The following is a 17,339-nucleotide window of genomic DNA, read 5'->3' on the forward strand; positions in this document are numbered from 1 at the left end:
AAATAATATGATACCTGGGTGTGACTCAAACCAAGCAAGTGAAAGATCTGTATGGCAAGAACTTCAAGTCTCTGAAGAAACTAGTTGAACATCTCAGATGGAAAGAACTCCCATGCTCATGGATTGGCAGGAATAATATAGTAAAAATGACCATTTTGCCAAAAGCTGTCTACATATTCGGCGCAATCCCCATCAAAATTCCAACTCAATTCTTCAGAGTTAGAAAGATCAATTTGCAAATTCATTTAGAATAACAAAAATCTCAGGATAGCAAATACTATTTTCAACAACAAAAGAATTTATGGGGTGGAATCATCATCCCTGGCCTCAAGCTGTATTACACAACATTAGTGATAAAACAACAACAACAACAAAAAACAACAACAACAACAACAAAAAACCCTATATACTATTGGTACAGAGACAGGCAGGTAGATCAATGGAATAGAATTGAAGACCCAGAATTGAACCCACACACCTATGGTCACTTGTTCTTTGACAAAGGGTCTAAAACCCAGTGGAAAAAAGACAGTATTTTCATCAAATTGTGCTGGTTCAACTGGTGGTCAGCATGTAGAAGAGTGTGAATTGATCCATTCTTATCTCCTTGTACAATGCTCAAGTCCAAGTTGATCAAATACCTCCACATAAAACCAGATACCTTGAAATTAATAGAAGAGAAAGTGGGGAAGAGCCTTGAACATATGGACACAGGGGAAATTTTCCTGAACTAAGCACCAATTGATTATTCTCTAAGATAAAAAAGTAGACAAATAGGAACTCATAAAATTTCAAAGCTTCTATAAGGCTAAGGGCACTGTCAATAAGACAAAAAGGCAGCCAACAGATTGGAAAAAGATATTTACCAACCAACCCTACATCTGACAGAGGGATAATATGCAATATATACAAAGAACTCAAGAAGTTATACACCAGAGAACCAAATAATCCTATTAAAAAATGGGTATAGAACCAAACAGAGAATTCTCAACTGAGGAATATCAAATCAGCAAGAAGCACCTAAAGTGATGTTCAACATCCTTACTCGTCAGGGAAATACAAATCAAAATGACCCTGAGATTCCACCTCACACCAGTCAGAAGATCAGAGATCATAATCTCAAGTGACAACATATGCTGGAGAGAATTTGGAGAAAGGGGAACACTTCTCCACTATTGGTGGGAATTCAAGCTCTTATAATTCTGCAAATCTGTCTGGTGGTTTCTCAGAAATTTGGACATAGTACTACCAGAAGATCCAGCTATACCACTCCTGGGCATATACCCAGAAGATCCTCCAAGGATGTGTAATAAGGACACATGCTCTACTGTGTTCATAGCAGCCTTATTTATAAAAGTCAGAAGCTGGAATGAACGCAGATGTCCCTCAACAGAGGAATGGATACAGAAATGTGGTACATTTACATAGTGGAATATTACTCAGCTATTCAAAACAATGACTACTGGGCAGTGGTAGCACATACCTTTAATCCCAGCACTTGGGATGCAGAGGCAGGTGGATTCCTGAGTTTGACGCCACCCTGATTGACAGAGTGAGTTCTAGGACAGCCAGAGCTACACAGAGACCTTGTCTCAAAAAAGCAAAAACAAAAATCAAAAAAAAAAACAAACAAACAAAACCAAAACCAAAAACAACAACAACAACAAAAACAAAAACAAAAACCCACAAGCAAACAAACAAACAAAAACAATGACAACATTAAATTCTTAGGCAAAAGGATGAAACTAGTAGTGTGTGTGCTATAATGAAAATAATTAATTTTACTATTATTTAAAATGGTTTTCACTTGTAGGCCTGTTTTATAAACTGTGAATAAAAGTCAGCATTTACTGAAAATTATGTATGATCTTTAGAAAAACCTTGCCTTGTAGGTATACTAGAAGTCATCTTATATTTTAGGTGAAGAAGTAGAGCTCAAAGAAATTTATGATTGCCCCAAAATTGTGTTAATAAATACATACATAAGACTCAGTTCTATTACTTCAACCATTTTTGTTTTGTTTTGTTTTGTGTTTTTTTTTAAGATTTATTTATTTATTATATGTAAGTACACTGTAGCTGTCTTCAGACACTCCAGAAAAGGGAGTCAAATCTCCTTATGGATGGTTGTAAGCCACCATGTGGTTGCTGGGATTTGAACTCCGGACCTTCAGAAGAGTAGTCGGGTGCTTTTACCCACTGAGCCACCTCACCAGCCCATGATTTTTTTTGTTTTTAGAGACAGTGTTTTTTCTGTAGCCCTGGCTATCCTGGAACTCACTTTGTAGACCATGCTGGCCACGAACTCAGAAGTCCACCTGCCTCTGCCTCCTGAGTGCTGGGATTAAAGGCGAGTGCCACCACTGCCCAGGTCAGTCAAGTTTTTCTAACAGACTCCATGGCTTAGGATACAATACAGCCCAAATTTAATAAGGCTGAAATTACTAGTTCCAAATAAACAAAGGTTGAAGTGAATACAAAGTAAAGAGCAAAATGATGAAAAACAGAAGAAATATAATTCAGGCATTAGGGCTGGAAAGACACCTCACCATTTGACACTGCTGAGTGCTACCAGTCTTACAGAGGACACAAGTACAGTGACAAATACCACATGGTGGCTGACTCACAACTCTAACTCCATATCCCAAACTTTTCCGGATAGGTCATGCAGTCTCTTTTAGTAATTTACACATGCTGCTTGAGATGCCCTACTCAGAAACATGTCCATGACCTGCCTCCCAAATTTTCTACCCATTAATGACCCCCCTCATATTTTAATGATAATGCTTGTGATGGTTTGTATATCCTTGGACCAGGGAGTGGCACCATCTGAAGGTGTGGCCTTGATGGAATAGGTGTGACCTGGTTGGAATGGGTGTGTCACTGTGGGTGTGGGTATAAGATCCTCACCCTAGTTGCCTGGAAGTCAGTCTTCCACTAGCAGCCTTTGGATGAAGACATAGAACTCTCAGCTCCTCCTGCACCATGCCTGCCTGGATACTGCCATGCTCCCACCTTGATGATAATGGACTGAACCTCTGAACCTGTAAGCCAGCCCCAATTAAATGTTGGGTTTTTTTTATAAGACTTGCCTTGGTCATAGTGTCTGTTCACAGCAGTAAAACCCTAACTAATACAATGCTCCTCTCTGGTTCTGGGTAACTTTCATTATACCAAATACACCCAAGATGCCCCTACACCTTATTAATACATATGCTGTGTAATGTATGTAACGTGAATTATAAAAATGTTTTAGGGGAAATGTAAGTGAGGTTTGTTTCTCCAATTCAAATAAAATCTTCTCTATAACTATTTGCCTCTGTGGAGAACACTTAAAGTATGTCATTACCTAGACCTCATTCAAATGCTATACAGATTTAAATTACCTAATATATATATATATTATATATATATATATATTATTATATATATATATATTATATATATATTATATTATTATATTATATATTATATATATATATATATATTATTATATATATATATATAATATATATATATATGTGTGTGTGTGTGTGTGTATAAAGCATGTATCAAAATAGCCCATATTACAATAGCTTCCACACATACACCCACACACAATGTTAAATCCTCAGAACCTACACTGCTGAAGGAGAGAACCAATTCCCACAAGGTGACCTCTGACATTCACAAATACATTGTATTTGTTCATAATCTCCCTGTATTATGCTGGTTTTGTGTCAACTTGAAACAAGCTGGAGTTATCACAGAGAAACCTCATGGAGAGATAAGTCCATGAGATCAAGCTATAAGGAATTTTCTCAATATGTGGACAAGGGGGGCAGGCCCCATTGTGGATGGAACCATCTCTGGGTTAGCAGTCTTGGGTTCTATAAGAAAGCAAGCTGAGCAAGCCAGGGGAAGCCAGCCAGTAAGAAACATTCTTCTGTGGCCCCTGCATCAGCTCCTGCTTCCTGACCTGCTTGAGTTTCAGTCCTGACCTCCTTTGGTAATAAAGTGTAAGCTGAATAAACCCTTTCCCCCCCCCCCCGCCCCCAAGTTGCTTCTTCATCATGATGTTTGTGCAGGAATAGAAACCCTGACTACAAATACAAATACAAATGATAATTTAAAAAAGAAAGCCAGGAAAATGATGTATGCACACTCCAAGTCGGGAAGTCTGGGGCTGTCTGGGACAACACTAGTGTGTGTCTGAATTGACAGTTGAAGAAGCTGGAATCTGATATCTACCAGGGATGATCTCAGCAATAGACCTCAGTTGAGGAAAAATGAAGCTTTCATACACTACTTTTCTTTCACTTTATATTCTTAAACTCCATGCAAGCTCCCAGCCTGTTACAATGCTTTGATCCACGTTCAGGGCAAGACATTCTCCTGTATCTCTCTCAATCTTTCACTTAAATACCTCCACATATATGCCACATGTGTACTTCACTATTCAACTAACCAATTCTCAGTCCAGTCCTGGTGACAATAGCAATCCATCAAGGCATAAGTTCATTAAGGTACAGGAGGCACTTAAAGCACAAAAACTTATTTGTCCATCAACACCTGAGAACATAAGAAAAGGAGCAGGCATATATATTCATAAAATATTCTTCAGGTATCAAAAAGGGTTGAAACGTTTTCCTTTAAAAAAAAATTGTATGCAATCTCGGAGCATTAAATTAAAGTAAATTAAGCAGACACTCATAGTACATGTTCTTTAACATACATGGAAATAATTTCAGAAGGACCTGAATATAGAACAGGCTGAGGGGCTATAAGCATTGGGCAGAATGGAAGGGGAAAATGGGTAGATGGATTGCTTTTAGGTTGGGCCTTGTTATTGCAGATATGTGCACATATGGGTATGGCAGAGGAAGTCGGGTGCATTTTTATGGTTAAGGCTTGTGCACTTATAGTAAAAAAAAAAAAAACATGCCTCACTGGTCAAAATTAAAATGGAAAGCACATGGAGAGATAAGTCAATCCTCCCCTTCCTCTGGGACTAACATATTTTTTCAAATAATTTGATAATTTAATTAATTGACACATTTCAAGTAGATTGCAAACCAAATTCAAGTTTATTAAACAAAGTGTTTACAGGGAAGGTTTGAATGTTATTTAATGCAAAAAATGTAAGAGGGAAGTCAACACAGTGATTCAGTGATTCATGAGTTAAATACATACCTACGGAAACTTCTGCACACTCACTGATAATGTAACTTGAAAAACAAAGCACTCTACATAGCATATGACCAAAGGGCAGAAGGAGAATACTGAGTTAAGAAATTAAGCATAATTATACATAAAACAAATGCCATTGATTGACACTAAGGACTACTGTCATTAAACAGCTACATAAAACCAATTACACGAACACTAGCTACCTGCAAATACCACAAACCTGCTCCCCCAACCCCACCCTAGCCCCAAGATCTGCAGGGGACCTTCTGGCCTTTCTCTTTTCAATTTGTGGTAAGTTATAGCAGTTGGATTTTGCTTTCTACAAGACAAATGTAAGTTGCAGTAGACTTTTTATAAGGCCAGTGAGTTTAATTGTACCGTGTACTGCCAAATCTAAGTATTAGTGTTAGTGAGAGTGCTTCTGTGTTTCTGCCAAAGGGCCTGATAATTCAACATTTACTATCTTGTCATGGCTGCAACCTATCAAACTGCTCAGAGCTCACTTGATATTTAAGAGACATGGAGTCGGATGTGTACCAAACAAAAGAATGACAAATGAGATGGGCCAATTTCCATCATAATATTTGGTAGTGTATGGAATGTTTTGTGTGTGTCACATGACAGATGATCACAGCTTATCTTCTTCATTATTCTAGGAGAACATAGTATCAAGACAGGATTCTAAAGCTGCCAAGTCCTGTTGATGCTGTTTTGAAAAAGAGATATCAATAATTATTATCAGTATCTCTTAAAAGAAGTCATCCAAAGATCAAAAAGATACCTGATTTTCAGTATTATGTATATACTACCTACATTTACTTCCACAAGCTTCCTCTTCAGGTTTTTCATTTCGTTTTCCAATCTGTTTTGCTCAAGAGCATCGAGAAGTTTGTGTTTCTCCTCAAGTTCTTGGATATTCTAAAATGAACAAAAAAAAAAAAAAAAGTCTACTTCAATTTGAAAACCCTTTTCATGTCATACTCAAACCTTAGAACGCTCAAAGCTTTCACATTTTCAGTCAGTGGATGCTTGTTAGGAATGGCAAAATTGCTAACATTTAAACATATTACCATGTGCAATAAAGGAGTTAAGTGGGAGCTTCCTTGACCTCAGAAGCTGGCTGCACCATGAATCCCAAGTCCACTGCACACTTTCATTAGACCTGCTGATCTGAAACCATACAGATTAGATTCCATTCCTGTACCTATTTCCCCTGCCTGCTGAGTCCTCTGGGGCAAGGCAAGCTGCCCTGAGCATCCTTCTGTCTCCCAAACCTCCACTGTCTGGCCACCTCTTTACCTGCCCATCCTCACCTCCAATCCCTGACCCAGGTGTTTCCAGGAGTACATCCAAGTGACAGGAGACTTGAACTGTGCCCTGGGTACCATTGTTCAGCCCAGGAATACCCACAAGAGGCCTGCCACCCCAGGATCATTGAGTTTAGACCTCCTTCCAATAACTACCAGAACAGGAACTGATGGCCGAAGGCCCAATAAAGAACACATTCTGCCATAGATGGGGTAATATGACAGCTTCACAGCACAGATATTCTAATATAGCAAGCACTGGCTATCTTGATGCAACCTAATCACAATAAAATGCCTTAGCTCCAATCTTATAATGACAATAAAAACTTTTAAGGATGAATTGAATGAATCCCTTAAAGAATTGCAGGAAAATAGGATGAAACAGGTGGAGGCCTTTAAGAGGAAACAAGTAAAACACTTAAAAGAATACAAGCAACTACAATTTAAAAGGTAAAGGAAATAAATAACAGTGTTCAAAGTAGAAATAGAAGAGAAAAAGAGGACACAAACTGAGGGAATCCTGGAGATGGAAAACCTAGGGACCTGAACAGGAACAACAGATGCAAGCATCACCAACAGAATACAGGAGATGGAGGAGAAACTCTCAGCCATGGATGATACAATAGAGGAAACTGATAGACCAGTCAAGGAAAGCATTAAATCTAAAAAAAGTTCCTGACATGAAACATTGATGAATGTTTAGTCAGAATGGCTGAAATTTTCAAACCTCAAGTGATAGCACATATTGGCAAGGATGTGGAGCAAGGCAAAACACTTCTCTATTGTATTGGTAGTACAAATTTATACAACCACTTTGGAAATCAGTTTGACGGTCTCTCAGAAAACTGAGAATCCATTTATTTTGAGACACAGCTATACTGCTCCTGGGCATATACCCAAAACATGCCCCATTTCACTACAGGGACACTTTCTCAAATATGTACATAGCAGCTTTAGGCATTATATCCAGGAACAGGAATCAAACTAGATGGCCCTCCCATGAAGAATGGATTAATCAAATTTGGTATACCCACACAATGGAATGTTACTCCACTATTAGTAACAAAGACCTCATGAATTTTGTAGGCAAATGGATGGAAATTGAGAATATCTTCCTGAGTACTATAACTGCTAGATAGAAAGACAAGCATGGTATGCATTCACTTATAAGTATACATTAGCCATAAAGTGCAAGGATAGCCATGGCACAATCCACACAGGTCAAAGGTGGGTAATGAAGAGAGAGGAGGGAGGATGCATGAATCTTACTCAAGGGGCAAACTAAATAGTCATCTGAAGTGGACCAAGAGAAGGAAAGGGGTATGGGGCTGCTGCAAGGTGAGCAGGTGCGAGGAGCACCTGTGTGAGAGAGACCTGGGAGTGAGAATGGAAATCAGGGAGGTGGGGGATATCTCTCCTGACTACCTAGAGGCCTGGGTCAGTAGGGGATAAGGGGAGCCTACAGGGTTGCCTGTAGTGTAGATTCCTAATAGAGGGGTTTATAGAGACTGAAATGACCACTTCTTGTAGCAAGACAGGATTTCTAGAGGAGGGAGAGGGACATCCGTCTACCCACAGAATCTTCAACCCAAAGTTTATCCTGAGTACAAGATGTGAAGGGATAACAGTGGAGCAGAAACCGAGGGAACAACTAAACAATAACAGTCCCAATTTGAAGCCAATTCCATGAGATAAAGCCAAGCCCTAACACTATTAATGATACTCTGCTATGTCTGCAGGCAGGAACCTAGAATAACTGTGTCCTGAGAGGGCTCATCCTGCAGCTGAGAGAAACACATGTGGAGTCACCCAGCCAAACATCAGGCACCTCCTTGCAGAGTCTGGATGAAGAATGGGGGGAGGCGGGAGAAGTTGAGCAAGTCTTATGGGCGAAGGACACCAGAAGAAGACACACAGAGTCCAATAACAAGGAACCTTGGGGGCTCACAGAGATAGGGCTTCCAAACAGGGAACACGCAGGAGCTGTTCCTAGACCCCCTACACATGTGTAGCAAATGTGCGGCTCAGTATTCATGTGGTTCCCCCCGACAGGTCAAAAGGGGCTCTCTCGGTCTCTGTTCATGCTAATTGGATACCCTTTCCCCTACCTGAACTGCATAGTTGGGTCTCATTGGGAGAGGATGTGCCTAGTCCTGCTGGGAGTAGATGCATGGGGGTAGGGAGTTACACAAGGGGGGTGGGGGGGTAGGGAGTTACACAAGGGGGGTGGGGTCCCCTTCTCTGGGGAGAAAGGGAGAAAAGGAGAGGCAATAGGGGTAGTGATTAGTAAGGGTGAGATTGGGAAGGGAGGAGGGAGGAGGGCTGTGAACTAAAACAAATAACAAACAAATAATAAACGAGTTTCCTGGTAGACATGAGTAAAGTATAGTCCACAGGAAGGGGGCAAAGGGTTTATATTTATATTGGGAACATGAGATGGTGAATGAAGAGTAGAAATCAAAAGGAAACAGAAAGGGGAAAAACATTACAGGCCTATAGCATGAACTAGAGTATCTCCTGCCCTGCCCCAGGTACTGGCTTATGATAAAAGATAGAACAAGCGATATGATTTCTATAGAACATGTAACATGATTTCTATTTCCATTCCATAGATAGGGTTGACACATTGTCTTAAGAGCATTCTAATTGGATACCCTTTCCCCTACCTGAACTGCATAGTTGCATGCTAATTGGATACCAATAAGCATGCTAATTGGATACCCTTTCCCCTACCTGAACTGCATAGTTGGGTCTCATTGGGAGATATGATTTCCATAGAACATGTAACATGATTTCTATTTCCATTCCATAGATAGGGTTGACACATTGTCTTAAGAGCATTCAAGTTACACAGAACATCACTGAATATATTTTTCTTTTGAGCCAAAGAAGAGTGAAGAGGTGTATGCTATGGGTTGCTAACTGTGCCACGTGTGCCTGGAACAACTAAAATGTAACTGCACAGTTTCTGCCTTATACCCAGGACATGGATAAGCATATAAACAAGAATAATATAAAGAAGTTTATAATGGGTTTGGAAGGAGAACTTGCTAGGTTCTCTGGATAAAGACAAGAATTGGGGAAAAAAAAAAAAAAGGAAAGCAGGGAAACAGAGTAGGGGGTTGCTCCAATGGAACCTACTATACTGGGTGCATGGAAGCAAAGACAGTCAAAGAAACTTTGATTTGAAGGAGAGAGACATTTTTGAGGAGAGCACTAGAAGATAAGAATTAAGAAGGGACGCTGATACTTTATTTGCACATTTTCACAAGCACCATGAGAGGTGAGGACTTTTAAATGAAAGTGGGATTAAAAGAGGGAACTCAGAAACGAATTTCTAGTACTAGCAGGATGTGATTAGGTCCAGTGGTATTCCAGCAGCTGAGGGAGTAAAAGGAAAAAGAGGAAAGAGCCTCTGTACAGAGCACATGAACTACCCTATTGGTAACTTTGAGAGAGGAACAGCAATCAACCACTGTAGAAGTTTGGTAATAAGTTCCCAATCTAGAGGTTACATTCAACAGAGACATTTACAAGAAACTGTTAGGGTAACTTTTCCTTTACAGTACGTGAAGAAGGTGTGTCTCTCTATTTTCAATTCTGTACCTGTAGAGAACTAGGTGCTGGCTGGATTCTTGTATTGTCATTTCTATGGCCCAGCAACTGGGATTTCTATATCCTAAATATTTACCCTTCCTCACCTGCCTAAAGCCAATCTTGAATTACATCAGTGTTTGTCTAGCTGCTGATTGGTTATAATAAAGCACTGATGGCCAATGGGTGGGCAGGAAGTAGGAGATGGATCTTCTGGGCAGGGAGAGGGATGATGAGGGAAGAAAGCAGAAGTGGGAGAATTTGGAGTGGATGTGGAGGGAAGAGACAGGGACCACACATGAACAGAGAAGGATACAGACCTAGTCACAAGACTGGCTGTAGGCTAGATGGTCTGGTTAAGTTACATGAGCTAGCTGGGTGAATGCCCAGGAAAAGGCCTAAGTGTAAACTCTTTAGAAGACATCTTGTCAGTATTTATTCTGCTGGTGGACCCGAGAAAGCACAGGTACAGGAAACACCTTCTATGTAGATCTTCAAGAAAATGGTTCTCAGGCTCAGCAGAGCTACATTCTTTCCAACTTTAAACTTTTGATACACACCTAGGCTGGGTATAGGGAACACTCAAGCTCTTGAGAGAATTTGACTACTGCCACATGATTAAAGCAGCATCGATTAGTTTAAAAGGTGACACTTGGGACATGTTTGAATAACAGGGTAGAGGTGGGGTGGATCTGGGAGAGAGGGAGGGTAGTGGGGACAGAGATAAGAGGAGTGGAGAGAGGGGGAAATGTGGTTCATATGTACTCTACAGGAGAAGATTCTATTTTCAAGGAAAAGAAGAAAATTAAAAACATATTTAAACATGAAGCATCAATGAAAATTCAAAATCTTGTATGTATGTAATCTTGTATGTATGTATTACATACATATGTGTCTGTGTTTGTGTGTGTGTACATATGTATTTGTGTGTATGCACCACATACACAAACACAAAATCACTCCTATACACAACACACACATTTTATATATTCATACATACATATATATATATATATATATATATGCACACACACATATATATACATATATATATATATACACATGTGTATATGTACATGTATACATGTATTTATATACATATATATCTATATATATCATTCTGTTATGTATCTCAGCCATCTCTAATTGCTGTAAACTGGAACATAAAGCCACCATTTGACAAGATTAATACTACTAGTGGAAGTCCCATAGCAATCTCACATGCTTCACTACGAAATAAAAATGGTCCTAATATGCCTAGTGTGGTGGCACACACCAGCAATCCCAGCACTCTGGAGGCAGGGGCACACAGACTGCGAGGCATTCAAGGCCAGCCAGGCCTATGTAGATGGACCCTGTCTCAAACAAACCAGCAACAAACAGAACAGAAAAACTCATCTGTTTTTTACCCTTGCCTATATTCTACTGAAGAAAACTGCCCATTCAAACAAGAAGAATAAAACAACAAATTATGTATAAAAATAACTGATTTCCACTCTTTATGTATCAGCTTCACCATAAAGACATCACAGAGCAAATTAAACGTCAAAGTCCTCCAGTGTGTTTAGCTCTAGGTGACGTCCAAATTTTGCATTTCCTGATGTAAATGATTCATAAACCTAGGTAAGTTTTCAAATTAAATATGCCCTTTGTAATCACGGTTAATCTTGGAAAGCATTCAAAATAGAAAATGATCAAAAGTTAAAAGAAGAATTTAATAGCTTCCCCCTACCACCCCCCACCGCCCCCATAGACTCTGGAAGAACCAGCCTCTCTCCTGCTTTCCCTATAGCCTGTGTCAGTCAGATATGATTTCTTAGCAGCTACAAAAACAGACCTTTAGAAATTGATCGGAAATAGTTTTTGCTTGATCCATGGTTGCTTTCTGAGCCATCATAGTGTTATAAATTATCTGTTCATGTTGATGGGATGAATTCTAAAATGTAAAAGAAAGAGGTAAAAAATGTAAGAAAATTGAATATTCACAAACCCCAACTGAGTTATTTATTTATTTATTTTCGAGACAGGGTTTCTCTGTGTAGTCCTGGCTGTCCTGGAACTCACTTTGTAGACCAGGCTGGCCTCAAACTCAGAAATCTGTCTGCCTCTGCCTCCCAAGTGCTGGGATTAAAGGTGTGGGCCACCACCGCCAGGCCTGAATTATCTTTGAGGAAGCACACAATTTGCTAATTCAAATATTATTTTCAATGTAAATGATGTCAATTATTTAAGATAAATAGTTTTCAACAGTTTTTGGCTAAGATAGTCTTTCTGTCACCAAGGTTCAAATTCTAAGTGTACTTGATGTTGGAGTCAACAGAGAATCCTTACAATCTGTGAATCCCTACAGCACAGGAATATACATAGGATATGTTCCTGCTGTCTAGCACACAATGAGTATTAAATGTTGCACATTTCAACATGTACACGGATGAAGTTTCCATATGCAGCCCTTTCTTCTCCTTGACCTTGTCTCTAGAGGTAATCTTGGCATAACCCCTGCTGACCCTCTAAGTCATCCTCTAGATATCTTCATCCACAATATCCAGATAGATATCTTTCATCTATTAAGTATGAAAAAGATGGAAGGCACATGACAACCAGTTATTGGGCGCTGTTTTAGGACATTTCAGTCAATGTATTCACGCAGAACTTGTATAATATTTAACCAACTCTCATAATACATTGGTTGCTACGCTAGGCCTGATACTCACAATAAAACTGTCTTCTTCTTGCCCAACTTTCACCACATTCGTTTCCCACTGTTGAAACAAAGGCTCGAGGCTCTTAGAATAGTTGGAATGAATCATATCCCTGTAAAATATAATAATGAGCATGGTCTTATACTATGAGGGTAAGACAGATTATGCACTCTCAAAGAAAAATTATTTGGTATAATTCATACAACCAAGAGATACAAGACATCAAGTACACTTAGAATTTGAACCAGCAACAAACAGAACAGGAAAACTCATCTGTTTTTTACCCTTGCCTATATTCTACTGAAGAAAACTGCCCATACAAACAAGAAGAATAAAACAACAAATTATGTATAAAAATAACTGATTTCCACTCTTTATGTATCAGCTTCACCATAAAGACATCACAGAGCAAATTAAACGTCAAAGTCCTCCAGTGTGTTTAGCTCTAGGTGACGTCCAAATTTTGCATTTCCTGATGTAAATGATTCATAAACCTAGGTAAGTTTTAATAATTGAAAGTTTTAGGTAAGTTTAATAATTGAAATAATCTAATGGGAGACAGAAAAGTGAAGTCGTGTGGCCCCATTATAAAACTATGTACTCCTAAGTTACAACAAGAGAGGATATGTCACATGCCTTCCCTCTTGATCACTTAAGTATTCACTGCTATATTAGTGTTCCATAATTATTTATTTGACCTCTACCTACAACAGTATGTTTTTCTCTTGCTAGATAACATAGATTCTGATAGAGCAAATTGATGGTATTGCAGGTAACATATGCCTTCCTCCACAAGAACTGCCATAAGAGAACTCTTCAGAGAATTTGTCTTCTCCCAGGCTCACAGTGACTTTCCCAAAAGAATGGCAATAGCAATTGGACACTCGTTCACATTATTTGTAAGACTGTCACTAAAATTTAAGACTCATATTTACGATATATTAAGAGTGTCTACATAGGCTGCCTTTATCTGCTGTCCTGTGCAGAATGCTTTGGCGCTGACACGACATGCATGCAGCCAGCCAATTACTAAACATAAGCATCAATGACCTTTACAGTGATAGAGTTATGTTGTTTTCTAAAATGCAAGAAGCTGACTATAGTCGCTGTATTCTACATTGAATATCTCAATTCTGCAAAACCGAGGTTCTAAAACTAATACAAATTTCTATTCAGAGAAAGGTCAAGGTAATTGCAGTTTTCACGGGAGATTCAAAATCCATGCATAGTGATCCTGAATCTGCCTTTATTGGCGCTAATGAAGAGTAAGAAATTGCACAAGTTTTGTAATTCAAAGAAGTCAACAACTTTACCTTTCCCTTTTTTGACTTTTAAAAATGCTCACAAGTTTTTCATTCAGGCGGCCAACAGAAGTTACTACATCTTGACAAAACCGTTTTTTCTTTGCAAGGTGTGACTCTGCAAGGCCACCTATCCACGAAAGAAAATTTTATTAGAAGATACAACTGGAAGTTACTCTGTTTCCATACATTCAAATTAACATGAGATAAGTTCTCTGAGCAATATCACAAAAATATTAATATATGATACAATAGGCATCATTCCAAAGTACAAACTTTTATGACATTTTTATAAATGCTTCCATTTTCCCTCATTCTTTCTATTGTACAAAATTATATATATATGTATATATATACATATATATAATTTATATACACATATATGAAATATCTTACATATGTATACATATATATATATGAATATCTGGTATATATCACATATATATCTATATATGTATATCTATCTATCTATCTATATATATATATATATATAGAGAGAGAGAGAGAGACATGAATGATATATATGTACCTATACCATATATATCATATGTGTGCATATATATACATATATATATATATGATATGTATATAAATATAATCCACAACTTAATGGAGAGAAAAGAAAGGTCCAAGTCAATATGGTAATTATTTCATATCATGTATATAAAGACATCCAAGACAATTTTGATTTTCTCCCTCAGAACCAGTTACTAAAAAGAATATAAACACTTAGTAAATATTCTTCTCTTCAAACAATAATTGTAGGATGAAGTCTTGTGAGAACCCACTTGATAAAACACAAGTATATTTTATTTTAAACATTGCTAAAAACATACAAGTAAATATACAATATGAAAGGTAGTTTTAAGCACTCTTATCTACGATGCCTAGGCAATGTATTTACTAAAAATAAAATTAAATTAAATTAAATTAAATAGAGAGAAACAATACCCTGGCGGATAAACAGATTAAATAAAGAACATTTAAATTCTTTTCTTTGACTTCATAACACACGCTTACCCATAAATGCTGGAATTCATAATATTTCACCATATGAATTTATTTCAAGAAAATATGGGCCATAACTATGTCTAGAACATACAGATCAAGCAATGCCTGCAATGATAGGCAGTTTATCTATCTGTTTACAATTTCTGTGACTCTTCCTAATCCAAGCTCCTTATCAGCACCAAGAAGACAAAAGCTTTCCAAGATACTTGTTTGTACAAATTGTCTCTAGAGATGGGTCAAAATTCAGTGAGGAGTCTTACTAGTGTTGTCTCTAGAGAGGTGTCCAAACTCTAGTTAGTCACTTTGTAAAGATGTGGGTCAATTCATAAAGCAGAGCTAATAGTTAATAATCAAGAGCTAATAGTTAATAATCAAGTGGAAAACAGATGCGGTTAAGGATCCAACCTCACACACTTTTCACTGGGGAAAAGAACAACAACAAAAGGAACTTTCTCCTAAATAGCTCACTCAGAGTTAGGAAGGGCTGCATGAAGACTCCCATAGGCCCTGGGATTCTAGGAACAACAACATCAAATACCCAGAAAAACAAAATTCATCCAGAGCATGAAAAGAGCATGCTGAAACTAATCAATATAAAAGACAGTAGTTTAAAACTGGAGATGACCTCATCTAGCCCATCCAGGAACACACATCCTACTCAATTTCTTCTTTGTAAATCACTCGGACTTCGTCATAGTGAAAACTATTTCTGTTTCCACAACACCACTTTAAAAAGCAAAGAAATGTATACAGAAATAAAGGAGACCCTGTACATACACAAAGCAATCCAATATATGTGAAAGAGACATCAAAAACTGTCCTGTGGGTCAGAGACTCACTTATGACCAAACTAAAGTTAAATGATTGAAAAACAGCATTGTGAATGGCAAGTGTCTTAAAAAAAAACAAAACAAAACAAAACAAAAAAAACCCAAAACAAACAAACAAACAAAAAACAAAAAACAAACAAACAAACAAACAAAAAAAAACAAAAGAAAACATACCTTGACGTTTTTTTGCCGTCTTCCGAACAGATTCCCTATGAAAAACATAATTTTTAAATGAGTATATGAATATCCAGTTTATCTGGAAATAAGTATTATGCTGCGTGGTATTTTACAAAGAAAAGTTGAATTTTCTGAAACTTCCTTACAATGACAGACAAACAAGATGTTGTATAGATTACCTCGCCTGCTGATCATCTTGATCTGATGAAGTACTCTCATCACTGATCTCCATCATCATGGCCTGCTCTGCTATATTGAAAAAAGTGGGGGGCGAATACAAGAAATAAGTTGACTCCTAGACAAGAAAAGTATATTTAAATCCTGCTTCAGCTCTCTATTTCTGTCTCTCTGCTCCTCTGTCTGTCTTTCTCAGCATTTGTATATTTACATGCCTTCCGGAGTTAAAGTGATTTTAAAATCACTTCCTTGCCAGGAGAGAGGTTGGAAGTGATGGTGGCTTGGGCTAGGACTCCTGGGATGAGACTATCAAGGGAGAAATCTAAAGTCAACAAACAGCTTAAGAAACTTGAAATACAATATTCAGCATTTGAAACTGAAATCTGAAACTTGAATCTTGACATCTGGAATTTGAGTCCTGAAATCTGAATCATTGATCCTCGCTGGGCCTGGGCTTCCCTTCTGCCCCACTTGCTAAGAGATAGTTCTGATTGTCCCCTGGGGTAGGCAGAGACTCCCAGAAAGCTCCTGATTTTACCTGGTTTGCGGGGAACTCTGTGCTGGATGGCATCATCAGATTGAGTATCCGAAGAATCCCGTGGGTGCTTCACACTTTTGCTGGTAGCCTTCTTCCCCTTGGGTGGCATGTCGACTGTGCAAAGGTGTGAGCCCTATCTCCTACACCTTGTGACTTCCATGGCATAGAAAAGAAATTCAAGGAGAGTCTTAGGAACAGGTAGGTTCATGGAGGATAACAGTGGTGTGGCACCCTGTCCTGTCCTGTCAGGTATGCAGTGAGGGCTGTGGAGCTGGCCCTCTGCTGCAGGCCTCCACGTGGACCCCTCATGCTGGCTTTCTGCCCTTCCTGGGGTGGGAGTGGCCCGTGCGTGGAAGGTGCCCTTAATGAGCATGCAAAGCCATGCCCTGTGTTCCCTATAATTCCCCAGAGGACTGAGCAGTTTTGGGCTGACTCAGCCCCTGGCACTGTGTCACTGGTAATGAACTGGTAATGGTAATGAGTGCCACACACTCTGGAGAGGACCCTGCTCGTTTGTTATTTCAAGGACACAG

At 38.6% G+C, this 17,339-nt stretch overlaps 1 protein-coding gene across 1 annotated transcript; it reads right to left on the bottom strand.

Annotated features, from left to right (window-relative positions):
• Window positions 1-5,468: 5,468 nt before the first annotated feature.
• On the bottom strand, window positions 5,469-16,951 carry LOC147004729 (synaptonemal complex protein 3-like). Its single transcript, XM_085837719.1, has 8 exons — window positions 16,807-16,951; window positions 16,271-16,340; window positions 16,089-16,123; window positions 14,086-14,203; window positions 12,785-12,884; window positions 11,908-12,006; window positions 5,983-6,087; window positions 5,469-5,875 (listed from the first exon to the last, which is right to left on the bottom strand). Exons 1-8 carry the CDS (start codon window positions 16,913-16,915, stop codon window positions 5,822-5,824), a joined length of 690 nt encoding a protein of 229 aa, XP_085693845.1. The 5' UTR covers window positions 16,916-16,951; the 3' UTR covers window positions 5,469-5,821.
• Window positions 16,952-17,339: the final 388 nt, after the last annotated feature.

Source organism: Mus caroli, unplaced genomic scaffold, assembly GCF_978045245.1.
Source record: "Mus caroli unplaced genomic scaffold, Mus_caroli_1 scaffold_5, whole genome shotgun sequence".
Lineage (NCBI taxonomy): Eukaryota > Metazoa > Chordata > Mammalia > Rodentia > Muridae > Mus > Mus caroli.